The sequence below is a fragment of the Scomber scombrus genome, chromosome 17 (assembly GCF_963691925.1).
Source record: "Scomber scombrus chromosome 17, fScoSco1.1, whole genome shotgun sequence".
Taxonomy (NCBI): Eukaryota; Metazoa; Chordata; class Actinopteri; order Scombriformes; family Scombridae; genus Scomber; species Scomber scombrus.
Window position 1 is genome coordinate 8,195,316 of NC_084986.1, and position 15,172 is coordinate 8,210,487.

The 15,172-nt window shown below is 38.1% G+C and overlaps 1 protein-coding gene across 1 annotated transcript; it reads left to right on the forward strand.

Annotated features, from left to right (window-relative positions):
• Nucleotides 1-6,184: 6,184 nt before the first annotated feature.
• Nucleotides 6,185-14,857, forward strand: brms1lb (BRMS1 like transcriptional repressor b). The gene is made up of 10 exons (XM_062437352.1): nucleotides 6,185-6,390; nucleotides 6,685-6,775; nucleotides 8,963-9,090; nucleotides 9,416-9,495; nucleotides 9,703-9,799; nucleotides 10,256-10,345; nucleotides 10,476-10,540; nucleotides 10,646-10,685; nucleotides 11,021-11,150; nucleotides 12,769-14,857. Exons 1-10 carry the CDS (start codon nucleotides 6,255-6,257, stop codon nucleotides 12,884-12,886), a joined length of 975 nt encoding a protein of 324 aa, XP_062293336.1. The 5' UTR covers nucleotides 6,185-6,254; the 3' UTR covers nucleotides 12,887-14,857.
• The last annotated feature ends 315 nt before the right edge of the window (nucleotides 14,858-15,172 follow it).

Below are 15,172 nucleotides of genomic sequence, written 5' to 3' on the forward strand. Positions count from 1 at the left end.
CACACACACACACACACACACACACACACACACACACACACACACACACACACACACACACACACACACACACACACAGTGGGATTAATTGTATGCTATGTGTTCTGTTGTCCTACTGCCCTACTGCCACCAGGCATCTCTCTCGGTCATATTATCACTATCTGTTCCATAGTTGTTGGTTACATTTTATATAAGGATGAAAACACATAAAAGGGTCAGTTCATCCAAATTACAAAAAAGCAACTAACTTCCTTCCTTCCAGGTAGTTTTGGTTTCATTTGTATGTGTTGAAATGTTTATTTATGCATTTCTCCAAAGGAATAGTTTGACATTTTGGGAAATGCTCATATTTGTTTTCTTGCAGAGAGTTAGCTTAGAAGATCCATACAACTTTTTATTGTTTACATTGAGTATGAAGCTAGCACCAACATTAGCTTAGCTTAGCATAAGGACTAAGCTTGATTTTAGCATATAGTTTCAACAGTGGTATTGATTTCCTAATGTCACAACAAGAAAATTACATGAGGAAAATTTCCCACGATGCTTTTATGCTAATGACTATGTAGGGATTTTTTTTTAATTAATTGATTTTTTTTTTTGTGAAGTCAAAGTCAGGATGTGAGAAAAAGCTGACATTTCACCGAAAAACAACCGCTAAACACAAGTCTATATGCGTTGAAAGATTATAATGAAATAGTGAGCCAGAAGGACCGGAGGATTTCAGGTTGTGCACATGTAAAACCAAGAGCTAAGTAATGCAACGTAATGGGTAAGTTAAACATGATCGTTAAAGTTTAATAATGAAGGAGGAATGCTAATGTTGGGGATTTTCAAATGCATTGCTTGGCCCCAATTCAAATACTTACCTACTGCTCTCTGAACTAGTTGGAGATGCAAGAGAGACCTGTGTGAGGTGTGAATAGAGCGAGCTGCAGTACTTCAAAGGAGAAAAGATTAAAGCATCAGACAGCCACTTGGTTTTGGGTTTTCATTTTTTCAATTGTAGGAAGCCAGTCTTGTTCAAAAGCAAGTCATCTTCAAAAGTCAAATCAAAGTCAATAATTTGACCACCGGGTTTGTACAGAGACATTGATTCTCAGATGAAGGACTCTCTTCAACAATATGAAACTATGTGGAAGGATAAAATACTTTTTGAAACAACAAGCCTAAAGTCATCTCAGAACAAAAGAGGTAGAACTTGCAGCCTAAGTAAGCAAGTATGGTTTGAGGTCATAGATTTACATTGATTACACATTGTTATCACAGTGCTGACATGTCATGTGAGTGCACATGCAAAGTGGTTGAAACAATGCAAATAATATTGTGCTCAGAAATGCTTCCAGGGAGCAGACATAGCTTTACACAGCTTTATTGCAAAGGAGCTATGAAAACAGGCCTCTGTTGGTTTTCTTGTCACTCTTACGTTTCTCCTACATTCCTGCATGTGCAGCTGTATTGATTGTTTATGGTGTCAGCAGTCTGCGTAGTCAGGGCGAAGTAACGAGACAAAAAAAAAAAGCTCTGTATTATGAAATAATTAGCCACAAAGACAGCTCAGACTTTCTTCTTGCACACTGTACTGCCCTAAATACAAATGAGACCAGCAAAGTTTCCTGACACACTTAAAGCAGTGTGAGAATGGATGTGACTGGCAGTATGCTACACACCATGGAAATAGTGACGCCACAAGACAAACTGCAATCAACTGAGCAAAATCTGCCAACCTATCTTATATTCTCACATGAATTTATGTATTTCAGGAGATTCAAGCAGGCCCTGTCTTCTCTGTCAGTGTATCTGTGATCACAAGTAAAACTGTAGCTTCTTGTTAGCAGAGGTACATTTAGGCGGTTTTACCATTGGGATTATGTACATGGTTAAACATAAATGTTAGCATTTGATTTACTGTACCAGAGTTAGCTTATAGCTATCATCTGCAGACCCTTCAGTAGGTCACTTTTAAAACGCATAACAAACAGTACAAGGCAAAAAAGCACACAGGACACATACAATGCACATCACATGCAATGTAGAGTCAGTTACAGAGCGGCGAAGCATTTAGCAAACTTTTAAACTTGGTTTTAAATGTGCTGATGTAACTGTATGAGGAATTACAAATACATTTGTCTTCCTTGTGTAATCAGGTAGGGCCTTCCACTGAATTGTAGCTTTCACAAAGAATGCTTACTTGCCAAATGTAGTAGGAAATGGTATGGTGCAATCTCTTACAGAGTATCTCAGATAATTTACTGAGTGGAAATTGTATTTCTCCAGCACTCTACAATAATGGAAATGTCCAGAGTTAGTTTGTAAAAGGACTGAAGAGGACTTATGGCTGTGTCTCCAGCTTGCCCCCAACATGTACTGCAATAAAACATATGGGAAAGAATCGTAGCATGCATAAATATCTTGGCTGTATCCAACCAGAGACAGTTTCTAATATGTCTAACATTTGCTAAGTTGTACTTAATCGTTTTAACCATTTTCTTAAAGTGTTTCTTAAAATTCAAATTTGGATCCAGTGTCACACGAAGATATTTTAAATAAGTGACTATGTCAATCCTCTCACCTTTGATGAGAATATCAGTATTAGGAGGTTGTACCATGGTTTTAGAGAAACATACCTTTTGTCTTGTTTACATTTAGACTCAGACATGTCTGATCGAGCCAGTGAGTGATCCTGTCCAATGCAATTGTTAGCTTAGCAGCTGCTAACTTTGCTGTTTTTGCATGTGTTTACACAACAGTGTCATCTGCCTACATTTGCAGCTCTACATCATGACACTGTTGAGGGAGGCTAAATAATAGGGGACCCAACACTGACCCTTCATTGTGCACTTCATGTTACTGGACAGTGTGTCACAAACCTTAACACACAAATATGAAGACATCCATGCTAGTGCTTTGGATGAAAAGTTAAACTTAGACAGTTCTGACATTAAAACATCATGATTGACTGTGTTGAATGCTTTACGCAGATCTAAAAATACAACACCAACTACCCCCCCCCCCCCCCATGATGTAGACCAAATTGCTTGTATTAAGAAACATTTTTGGTTGTTCGATGGCAACTTCCTAAGCAACATTTGATAGCACTGGCAGTAAACTTATTGATCACTGGCTTCAAGGCAATCTTCAGATTTAAAAACAGTCATCATGAAAGGACCTGTGTTTTTTTTTTTTTTTTAAAGTTAATTAAATTAGAAATGGGGGAGTCAAAATATATTTCTGTGATTTAACAAACGGTAACAAATATGAAAACATCTTTACATTTGGAGCTTTTTAGGAGCTGATGGTTGTCTTTGCTTGTATCTCATTAGTCTCTACCAGCTGGAAAACCTGACCTGTAACATCTATAGGAACAATATCCAGTTTCCCTTTAGTACATTTTTTTCCCAAGCTCATGTAAAGACTCTGTTGACACCATCACAAGTGTGTTTTTGATATGTTTATTATTTCTTCATTATCATTTCTACTCTTCATTCATATATTAATTTATTAATTGTTACATTATGATTATTTTCTTATTTTATAATTTTTATCATTATTATGAATGTTCCCAGTTTCAGTTGCAGCATAAATGAGACTCTCCAGGAATGGTTTAAAATTGAAGGCCTGAGTTATAATTTTGCCCCTTAGTAAAGATCTTTATCACCCTCATGTGTTTGAAATGTTTATTGCAGGTGCAGCATAAAAAGACTTCTGTACCAACATTCAGAAAATACACACAAATAGGAGTGGGATATATGGACAAAAACCTCTGTCAAAGTATATATAAGTAAATATTGCCAACAATGACCAAACACACCTAGATATTAAAGGGATAATTACGGAGATATTTGCTGTGGCAAAATCTCTAATGGTTAAAAAATGTGTTTTGTCTCATGGTATATATGGTTATTTTGCCAGAGCCTACATATACAAAGCTTTAAGTAGAGTAGATATACTACTTTTGGTGCTTTTTTTAATATAGGCTACTTAACAAGGGAATTTGATTCTGTCAAATCAAAGTTAAATCCCAGTTAAAGTACATTAGTGTACAAATAATGAACTAACTGGCCCAATTATAAGGAAATATATATCATTAAATATATGTGATATTAGGTCGAACAAACTGAGCTGGTTCATTCCAAATTTCATAATGGAAAAGTTTTGGTTGTAATCCATTATAATAACTTAATACATTGCACACACACACACACACACACACACACACACACACACACACACACACACACACACACACACACACACACACACACACACACACACACACACACACACACACACACAGACACTGTATGACATCCAACTGTCCATCAAACTGGTAAACAACACCATGGCTCCAGACTCCAACCCCCTCATGAGTCTGTCCATCAGGTAAGTGAGAAGAGAGTCAAGCAGCAAGCTGTGACAGCTTTAGCCCTGGGGTGGGATTCATCTGCCAGTCAGCTGGCAGAGACTCTCTGGCACCTCTTCAACATCTCCCTGCAGCTGCACAGGGTGCCTTCACAGTGAAAACCTTCTGTCTGCTTCCAGTGCAGAAGAAAGAGTGTCAAGTACCCTGACTGACTGCCGATGATGCTGCTGACAGCATGTGGAGAAAATCTTTCAGTCTGGACCTGCAGGACTAACACATTCTCACATCATGAGTCAGCAGGCAGCATGTTACCACCTACCTATGTGGTATGCTTCCTACATTCCTTCCTCTTCAAAACAATCTACAGTATGTATGGTCTTCAGTAGATTTAATAGTGTCAAAGCAACTTACTTTTTTCACATCTTCATACTGTTGTTAAACAGATTTATTCAGTTTATTATATTCTATTTAGTCTTAAGTTGTTATTTACACAAGTAACATAATTTGGTGCCACAGGTCCAAATGATGTAATAGGTCACCCTTTATAAAGTGGTTAGAGGTTGTACATCTTTATTCATGTATTTTATTTTTATTTTATACATGTCATTTTCAATTATATAATCATTTAAATAACTTGTCAGCAAAACATAGTGTGTTGTATGCAATTATGCATGTTAATAAGTTGTTATTAAAGGCTTCATACAAAGCCCAAGTATGCAGTCAAAAACATTTTTAATAAATGAGGTCTGGTCATTGAGGTGCCCTTCAGCACTTTTCAGGAAGGTCGGTCCATGAACTTAAAAGCTAACAAAGACAAGGCAAGCGTCTACTGTTATGGCAACCCAAAAGTTGTTCTTATTAATGGTTTATAACAGATTAATACAATGTTAGGAGATGATTTATCAACCATCAATAAAGCTAGTTAGTTTATGAATCTGTATTAAAGGCAGATTTATTGGAGAGTATAACCCATAATAATTAATGTATTTTAAAAAGGAATTGTGCTGGCGGAAAAAAACAACATAAAGGCAACTAGAATTAGTAAAACAAGAAAACAAAAATAATTGTGAAAAACTGTAACATGCAACATATTTTAAATTCTTTGTATTGTTCGTCACAGCTTACCATGACATGTATGTGTTTATTGACGTATTGGAAGTGTTTAATGCACTAGGCCTGCTAGCTGTTCCACAGTATTGGTCAAGGTCAAAGGGGGAGCAGCTTTTGCTGTTCGGTCACCTCAGCTTTGGTCTTCCGGTTTTTTTTACAGACTTGTTTTTTAGCCTGACAACTATAATTAGTTTACATTATACACCTCTGTTGTGCAACCACCTCATTTAAGGTTTCAAATTTTTTTTTTTTTTTTTTTTAGTCTTTTGATTGTGTGCTTGTATTTTGCTGTTCTTGTGTTAATCTAATAATATGTTGTGATTATTTTATTTATGCTGACTATTGTGAGCACATTCTTAACTATTCGTATTCTTATTAGGCTATTATTAGTATTAGTAGTAGTAGCAGTAGTATTAGCAAATTAAGAGAGTTATAAAGTATGTTGTTACTATTGTTGTTATTATTAGCCTACATTAATCGATTTTCCATACACCTCAAATACCTGCTCACACAGTTCATATCAGCTGTTCAGAAGAAGTTGGGGAAAAAAACTACAAATCCCTAAAATCTTCCTGTCTCAATCCAAGCATTTGATTGGTCAGCCTCAGTAAAGCTGCCTCTGATTGGTCGACGGTGGCCATGTTTGCATATCCAGCTGTCTAGATGCGAACCAGCTAACCGGTTAGCTGTCTGAGCCTACATTTGCCTCTTTATTCGGGGCAAAAAAAATAGGTTAACAGCTCTGCGACCTCTCCCGTTAACACCGTGATATCTGTGAGTGGCAATGCCGGTTCACTCCCGGGAGAAGAAAGAGAGTAACCACGAAGAAATGGAGGTGGATTTTCCCGAGCAAGACGGCAGCAGCACAGACGAAGAGGACACCGTCAGCTCGTCCGTGTCTGAAGATGGAGACAGCTCGGGTAGGAAAAACAGGGCCTTAAATATCTTACACACAGCTAAATGCATCAAACATGGTTGTCTGTCAGATATGAGTCCGCCTCGACATGTAGTTTGTGTTAAATATGAGCTGTCACTGACAATGAGTGAGCTGCTGCTGCTGCTCCTGCTCCTGCTGCTGAAGTGAGGAGTGGGAGAGAGGAGAGATGGTACTGTGTGATGTTGTTGTTGTTGTTGTTGTTGTTGGGTAAAAAAAAAAAAAAGCAGCAGCTGATGTGGAGGTGATGCCAAAAGCTGTCATGTCTTCATGTGAACAGAGATGGATGATGAAGACTGTGAGAGGAGGAGGATGGAGTGCCTGGATGAGATGACCACCCTGGAGAAGCAGTTCACAGACTTGAAGGAGCAGTAAGTTTCTCTTCCCAGATGAAACCGTTCACCTGACTACTGCGTGGCCAACTCAACAGGCTGACACATTTAATGTAGTATAAATCAGTCTATCCTGTTTCTAAACCAGCGAGTGTCAAACATAAGGTCCAATCTGGCCCACTGGAAAAGTTTGCAAAGTTAATCCAATTTTTCTGCTGCTTCAGGTGTTTTTTTTCCCAGACCAGAATACAATTAAATGAAAAAAACACTAAATATATCTTGTGGTCATATTTAAAACATTCATATATTGAACATCAATCAGCAGCTTCTGTGCAAAATACTCTGTGAAAGACATAATATTGTTGAAATTCCCTTATTTTTCTTAAGACATCTCCGCATGTTGACTAAAATTAGTGTGCTGCTGACTGAGATCTTAATCCAGTAGGTATAAAATGTTATTGTGAAATTGTATGTTTTAATCTGTGTGTAAATCTCTTGAACAGAACTGCCTGATGAGTGTATTACCTATAAACACTGCACTTTTTAACTTTTACTAAAGTCTCACCTGGCTACTTAGGATACTCTCTCATAGTCTACATTATCCCCGTGATTCTCCTAATATCTTTATTGCCATTCATAAATATTAACAGGCAATTTTAACTATACAGAACACACATACATAAGATACAAATAAAATAGTGCTGCATACGGTCAGAATGACACCATAGGTCCATATACTGTATCACATAGAGAATCTAAATCAAGGTATAGAATAATAGCTGTTCATCTCATCATAAATATAGGCACGTTTAGCTGTAGCTGGGCAGTCATATGTTCCCCTGATATCTTAAAAATGTAATGTATTTGTATTTGTGGTACAGCAGCTGCACCAATACTGCCACAAAAAAAGCCCTGCAGTGTGTTGTAAAAACAGCGCAGGACATTGTTGGCACTGACTTGCCATCCATCGAACACCTCCATAACACACACTGTGTGAAAAGGGCCAAAAAACATCTTCAAAGACACCACTCATCCTGGACATAACCTGTTTAAGCTCCTTCCATCAGGCAGATGCTTCAGATCAACCAATGCACGCACAAACAGACCAAAAAATAGCTTCTTCCCAGCTGCCATAAACCCTCCGAACTCTGACAATAAGCTATGTGCAATACACTCTTTACCATATGTCCAGTAATAATGCTGCTGGACACTTGTGCGATAACAATCTGTGCAACTGAGCCTGACATTATTGCCATATTGTGAATGTTTGTCTTTATTCTTTATTTATACTGTATCTATTTTAGAGCCTGAGATTATCGGCCAATATTAACGTATCAGTATCAGTGTATATGTTGTCAAATATGTGCAGATATTTTTTTTTTAAAGTTATATAGGCAGCATTTAATGTATATCTGATCCTTTTACTTAATTCAAGACATTTTTAATGTGTTTTTTATTTAGTTAGTTATAGTTATTTATAATAAGTTTACTGTTTCAGAGCACTGATGTCATTTTATACAATAAAGTTTATTGTCAAATGGTAAAATATCATGCCTTCATTAACACATGTTTGTCACAAGTGTTGTTAAGGATAATTGCAAATATAATATATATTATATATCAAATTAGAGTATTTTTCTTACTCCTTAATATCAGTGTCAGCATTGGCCCCAAAACTCCAGCATCATGTACCTCTGGAGTTGTCACATAAATATTTTCACTGTGCTATACAATGACAATAAGTGCTTGAATCTTGAATCTTCTGAGTACCATTTAGCTGGAGCCTTCTCACAATAATGGTCTGCCACATACTCCACACTGCTGTTAAACTGGTCTTAATCTAATCACTAGCTAAGTGCTGCTAAATGGATTAGCTGTTTCTGCTCTGACTCAGTCTGCCTTACCAGCCATTTGCTCTTTAACATCATAAGATGTCATCATTTGGAAGTGAAATTGTATTTTGAAAATGTCTTTGGCCAGTAATATGTCAAACCTGCCAGGTGTATCTGAGAAATCAATCAAATAACTTCCTACTGGAGCCATGCCACAGATCTTGAAGGATAAAGACATGACTTTGCCATTTGTAGACCACCTCGCAACTCCCTTCTGTTCCTGCTGCTTGTGCTCTTTTCTTCATTGTCTACACTTTCTAAAGACCTGCTGAGTTCCTTTCAAGTGTCTTGTTTATGACCACTGGAAAACTATTTTTTTCTATTTTTTGCTTAGGTTGTATAAAGAGCGTTTGAGTCAAGTGGACATTAAGCTGCAGGAGGTAATGGCTGGCTGTGCCCAAGAATATCTGGAACCTTTAGCCAACCTGCAGGAGAACATGCAGATCCGGACCAAAGTGGCCGGTAGGTCAAAGTAACCCTGCAGTCATTGGAGTCATGCTTACACATTTTGGGGACTTTCAGGGAGTCATTGAGACCTTGTTAAATGACGTTAAGAGGGGGCAGGTGTTAAAGTGACCAGCTATACGTCAAGTGAATGAAATACTCTTGCTGTTTATAGGTCTTTTAGTCTCTATGCCCCTGCCCATTAAGACAAAGTCACACCAGGGGAGTACCTGAAAAGATATGGGACTAAATTAAACTTTCTGCTTTGTCACTGTGTATAAACAAATTCTCATCTTTCCTGCCGGCTTCCTCAGATTGATTTATCCACTAATGCTCGTTGCAGGGATCTACAGGGAGCTGTGCTTGGAGTCGGTGAAGAACAAGTATGAGTGTGAGATCCAGGCTGCCTGCCAGCACTGGGAGGTGAGATGTCAACAGTCAGGGGCTGTGTGAGGTTTAGGTTTGTATTTTCCAAGTAGAAATACTATTTTTGTGTTACCTCTACAGTGCAGGAAACGCATTAAAACATTGGATATTTAAATATTTTTCACAGAATTTCTGGAGATGAATGATGATTTTTTTTTTCCTGTGTTGACTCATAGCCTGCTTGCCCATCTGTCTATCTTCCAGAGTGAGAAGCTGTTGCTGTTTGACACTGTGCAGAGTGAACTGGAGGAGAAGATAAGAAGATTGGAGGAAGACAGACACAGTATTGACATTACCTCAGGTACCAATCAGGGTACCAACAGTTGTCTAAAATATAGTTGTTAGATCCTTTTATTATTTTCATCATTTAGTCAAGAAAGTGTCAAAGCATCCTGTCAGTAGTTGAGCCCACAGTGACATCCTAAAGTTACTGACTTTAGGGGGTAAAAAAACCCTCAGTATTTGTTTTATATTGATATGAAATAGTTATTAAGCAGTAATTCGTAAGTATTTGGTATTTTCAAATATTTAAAACAATACATTTATTAAAATTGGAATCTGCCTTTCTTAATTGTTAAGTTTTCGTCACAAACAAGCCTTGAAAGCAACGTACGATTAGGGATGTTAATGTCAAATAAGCATTGAGAGTTTCATCAAGCATTTAAAGTCTATAAAGCAGATTGAAATATAAAATGCAGATATATGACATGAAATGTAGATCTTTCTTTAATCTGTGTTTTTTTTTTTTGCTTTCCAGAGTTATGGAATGATGGATTGCACTCACGGAAAAATAAGAAAAAAGACCCGTTCTGCCCTGTGAAGAAGAAGAAGCCCGTTGTTGTTTCTGATATCCTTTTCCACTGTCCCGTCCTTGTCTTATTCCTCCCGACATTTCGCTGCAGCACTTCAGCGACATTCAGTTAAGACAAATGTTTCCTGCCACTTCACTTCACAGCTTTCTTTAACCTCTCTATCACGGCCTTATATTGTTTACATGCTGCAAGACCTGGATATTCTTGAAGACTGGACCGCAATAAGAAAGGTAATACATTGAGAACAGAAAAAAAAGAACAACAGGTTGATTGTGGATGTAGATGTTAAGTTGTGATTTGACCTTTTGAGTTGTTTGTGCTTCCTCCCTCCACAGGCGATGGCATCTCTGGGGCCACACAGGGTGAAGGTGGATGGTAAGAGTTTCTCCTCTTCCTCGGTTACAGTCAATATCTGGCTGAGTGCAGCGATCGACCTGCAGTTACTTTCAGCTAAAAGTGCTCAATACTTTCAGCTAAAAGTGCTCAAGTTCATAGAAGAATAGGAGACAAGTGTTGGAAATTTGTCCTCACTACACCTTTTGCTTTTTCAACTCTTCCTCTTAATGAGCATTGACTCTTTCTCCTACTCCTACTTTAAAAAAAAAAAAACTTTCTGTACTGAATTGCTTTTATTTCACTACCTCACCTTTCTGCGTCTTTTTCATGTCTTCCTCACATTCTTCTTTTCCCCTCTCTCTTTCTTCCCCCAGCCCCTGCAACCAAGCCTGACAGACATCACCATGTGGCGCGCTCCGAGGACGGTCGGCTTTTCTATGACAACCAGTGGTACTGCAGGGGACAGGCCATCTGTATCAACAGGAAGGACGAGTACCCGACTAGGTGTGTGTGTGTGTGTGTGTGTGTGTGAGAGAGTGTGTGAGAGTGATGGCTTTGAATTGCTGCTTATGTTTGGCGTTAGCAAGTTTCAATGCTAAACAATGCGTGTGCTCATCTGCAAATGTGTGTTTCTGACGCATTGTGTGAGTCTGTGTGGCGATGAGGTGGTCACATGCTTGGTTTTTTCTTTTTCTTTTTTTGTAATGGAAATGACCGTTACAACAAAGGGAGATGATGTGAGTATGAGGTTGAATGATTGGTTTTACTCATTCTGCTCTTTGTGCGTCACGCCCTGTGTGTAGTCAGGACAGGATGTAGAGTGAATAGAGAGGTATGCATTCATCACCGCTGAGTGGCAAAACAAACACAACAGGTGGCTGCTATGAATGGGTAGAGCTGCGGAACCGGGATTTGTACAACATACCAGACAGTAGTCTGCGAGCATTAAAATTAAGCCTGGAATTTCCAGACACATAAATATATATTCTTTACACGCACAAACAGACAGGTGATAAGTTAAAAGTAAAATCTCAATAAATGAGTGGAGGACAACAAATGCAGATGCTTGAACATCTGCTTGAATATTAATACTTCTGCCAGCTGTACCAGTCTTTAAGTCTGACAGTTAAAGGAATGGCTCAAAAAGCGCAATTTCACCAGTCGTGTTACATCAACAGTGCACCCTTTTACACTAATTTTCGGATACCTGTGTTATTAATTTGTCACAAGCAGATGTTTGATCAGCAGTTACAGGCTGTCACAACTTCAAATGTCAGAAATGTAATCAGTGGTTTAGTTTAGAGCACTTACATGACAACAGACTTCATAAAGTGCCTCATAATAAAAGATAAAACACCATAAACACAGTAAAATAAGATAGCACTGTCAGTGTAAATAAAAGGTAAAGTAAAATATATATATTTAATTCAATTTCCACCTCGTCTTATCACCCATGGAATGCTCTAGAAAACCGTTTGTATGCATGTTGTTTGTTTAATTCATCAAATTAGTGTCAAAATACTTTATTTTTCCCTCAAGGCGCAATTTGAGGGAAACAAGTTTACAAATAACAGCACACATACAAATTCATTTACACACACATAAAGACAGTCTAAAAACACAACTATGATAGTGTTAGAAAGTGTGACAATACACAAGCATTAATGGCAGTGGCCAGTCTGTAGCTGACCAACAATGTGCGTGTTTGTGCGTGTTTGTGTGCGTGTATGTTAGACTGATTGATCTCATAAAGACTATTATGTTTTTAATTTTTTCCATGTTTAATGAAATCTGTGCGTTCAATGATACACAGCCCTTTGGAAAATATCAGCGCATGTTTATCTTTTCTGTTGCCTTAAGCAGTCTGAAAAAACTTGAATTATTTCTGAATCTGCACAATAGCTCTTTTCCATTTTAGCCCTGTTTTCAAGATTTTTTTTTTCCACCCCCTGATGTGAGAACACAATGGCAGATTCTGACTGGCGCACATTTACCACTTTGAGCGAGTGACCATGGAATACAATGGCATCACATCCATACACTCTGTATTGTCTGTGAGGATTGTGGTTCAGTGTTTCACTAATATTATTCTGTCTTTTTTTTTTTCCCCTGTGTTTTGCAGTGCCATCATCACTACCATCAACAACGATGAGGTGTGGTTCAAACGACTGGATGGCACTAAGTCAAAGCTGTACATCTCCCAGCTGCAGAAAGGCAAATACACGATCAAACACTCATAAAAACACACTGACACACACACACACACACACAAAACCATCATCTTTTACATCTTTCTCTGTCTCTTTTCCATGTTGTATCTTTATACATGCTTGCCATAAGTATGCACACACACACACAAACACACACACACACACACACACACACACACACACACACACACACACACACACACACACACACACACACACACACACACGTCAGTTCACTCTCTCTGTGTATGAGTAACAAAAAAAATACTGTTCAGAAACAAACAAATATCAACTATCCCTTCTAATTTAAGGAGACTATCTTCTCTGTAAATATGTATGTATGTATATTATCAATAAGGTCACAAAGTGTCATTTTCTCTGGAACGGAGATCAATGCAAAGTGCTGCTAAAAAATTGAAGGGAGGAAAAACCGGAGCAGTAGCGAACTGTGAATCATGGATCTCAGTTGCGTGCCTTTCTGAGACAAGACGATGCCTCGACTGTAAAAAAAAACAAAAAAAACAAAAAAAAAAGTGTGGAACTATCAATGCAGCGAAGCCTTACTCTGGACTGGAAGTGGGTCAAAGCGGGTCATTGAATGAGTGAGTGAGAAACCCCGATCCAGGTGAAGATGTTGTCGGCGGTGTGTTTGATTTGCCTCTCCAGACGCATCAGTTAGACTTGAATTTCATGCTCCACAGAGCCTAATAAATCTGTATTAGGAACCCCTCGGGACCCAAGTTTGAGAAATTGATTTAGTAAAAAAAAAAAAAAAGAAATTGCACAAGTGTCAATATGAAGATGGAGGGTGAAAGTGATGATTAATCAATTTTGAGTTACTGATTATATTGTGAACGTAATTAAAAACCTTTCTTGCCCGCCCCCCCGGGTGAAACCCACATGGGGGAGCCAGTGTATTAAATGATCTCCTGATGTGTTGATGTTTTAGTGTAATCTTCACAGCACTACATTTTAAGTTCAAACCCAGGCCACCGGCCCGTGCACTAGCAAAGCATCAAAGTTGGAAAAAGAAGCCGACTGTGTTTTTAAACATACGGTAATGGGAGGTGACCTGTACATAGAGACAACTGCGTGTTTTGTGTTTACTTCACTGTGATTCTTCCCTCTGTTTCCTGTCGTGTTGCCATGTGTCTGATAGTGCCTAGAACTTAGGATTTAAGGCAGGATCCAGGCTTAGATGGATCAGCTCACCTCCACAGGTTTGGACTGCATTTTCTTTTGTGGTGGCACGATCATGACAGCCTTAAATTTGTAATTCCTAATGCCATTTTTCTGGGGTTTTTTGTCCTCCTGTTTTGTGTCCTCTTCTCTCAATTCATCTCCCTCATTTGTCATTTATTTTTCCTCTACCTTTGTCTTCCTCCTTGCTGTCAGTAAACAAGTTTCTTCAACATTCATGTATTAACATTACAAAGAGAAAGCAAAGTTAAGGGATTTTCTTGTATGTACAATCCGTCCAAGTGAACCTCTTTTTGTGTAACTGTATATTATGTTAAGGTCTTGCTTTGTATTTACAGTGCTTTAAATTTTCAGCATTACATACATATTTCAAAGTGTTACCTGCCAACAGTATTGCAAAAGAGAGGTCCTTGTAACATAATACCATAAACAGAAATGTGAAAGTGTCTGTGAAGCCTAATGTGGCATCCACCGAGCAGAACTTTGGATACGTTTGTTGCAAGTCTTTTTTTTCCCCATTTCTACTTTGTTTTTATCTTTTTATGCATCATGGTTCCTCTGATACATTAGAGGTAAAAAATGAGAAAACGTGACATTGTGCCAATGCATGTACAGCTAATTAAAGTTGTTTGTATCATTTGAAGAGACTCTGCACTGCACATAAACATTTTTTTATATTCCATATGCAATATAATGAAGAGAGTCTTAACATGAGTGGAATTGTGTTGCTACTGTACTTTTCTGCTTTTACACTTTTAGCAAAAAGGATATATGTGTGCATTTAGATGACTAAAGTATCAACCTGCCCTGTGTAGCTTGACTCAAGTTAATTTCTTTTTCTATGACTTAAGAGCTTTGGATAAAAAATATTTCTGCTTTCCATAGAACTTAAATATCCTTGTGGATTTGCCCTGGCATGCACAAAAAACCCAGATACAATCTTATATAATGCTCTAGTGTACTAAGGAACAAAGTCCCTGACAGTGCTCAACCCAAAGTCACCCCTGAGATTTGCTGAACCCTGGCTACCCTCCTCTGTGACAAAAAAGTGGCTTATTTTGGAGAAAAATGCTGAGCCAGTCCTATTTGATAATGGCTCTTTGGTCTGCTGTGCTG

Bases quoted from the DNA above. Each gene is read 5' to 3' on its own strand.
- brms1lb (XM_062437352.1), top strand. From the start codon at position 6,255: ATGCCGGTTCACTCCCGGGAGAAGAAAGAGAGTAACCACGAAGAAATG. The intron at 10,346-10,475 runs ATATCCTTTTCC...CCTCTCTATCAC, and splicing joins GAAGCCCGTTGTTGTTTCTG to GGCCTTATATTGTTTACATG. The intron at 11,151-12,768 runs GTGTGTGTGTGT...TGTGTTTTGCAG, and splicing joins AAGGACGAGTACCCGACTAG to TGCCATCATCACTACCATCA.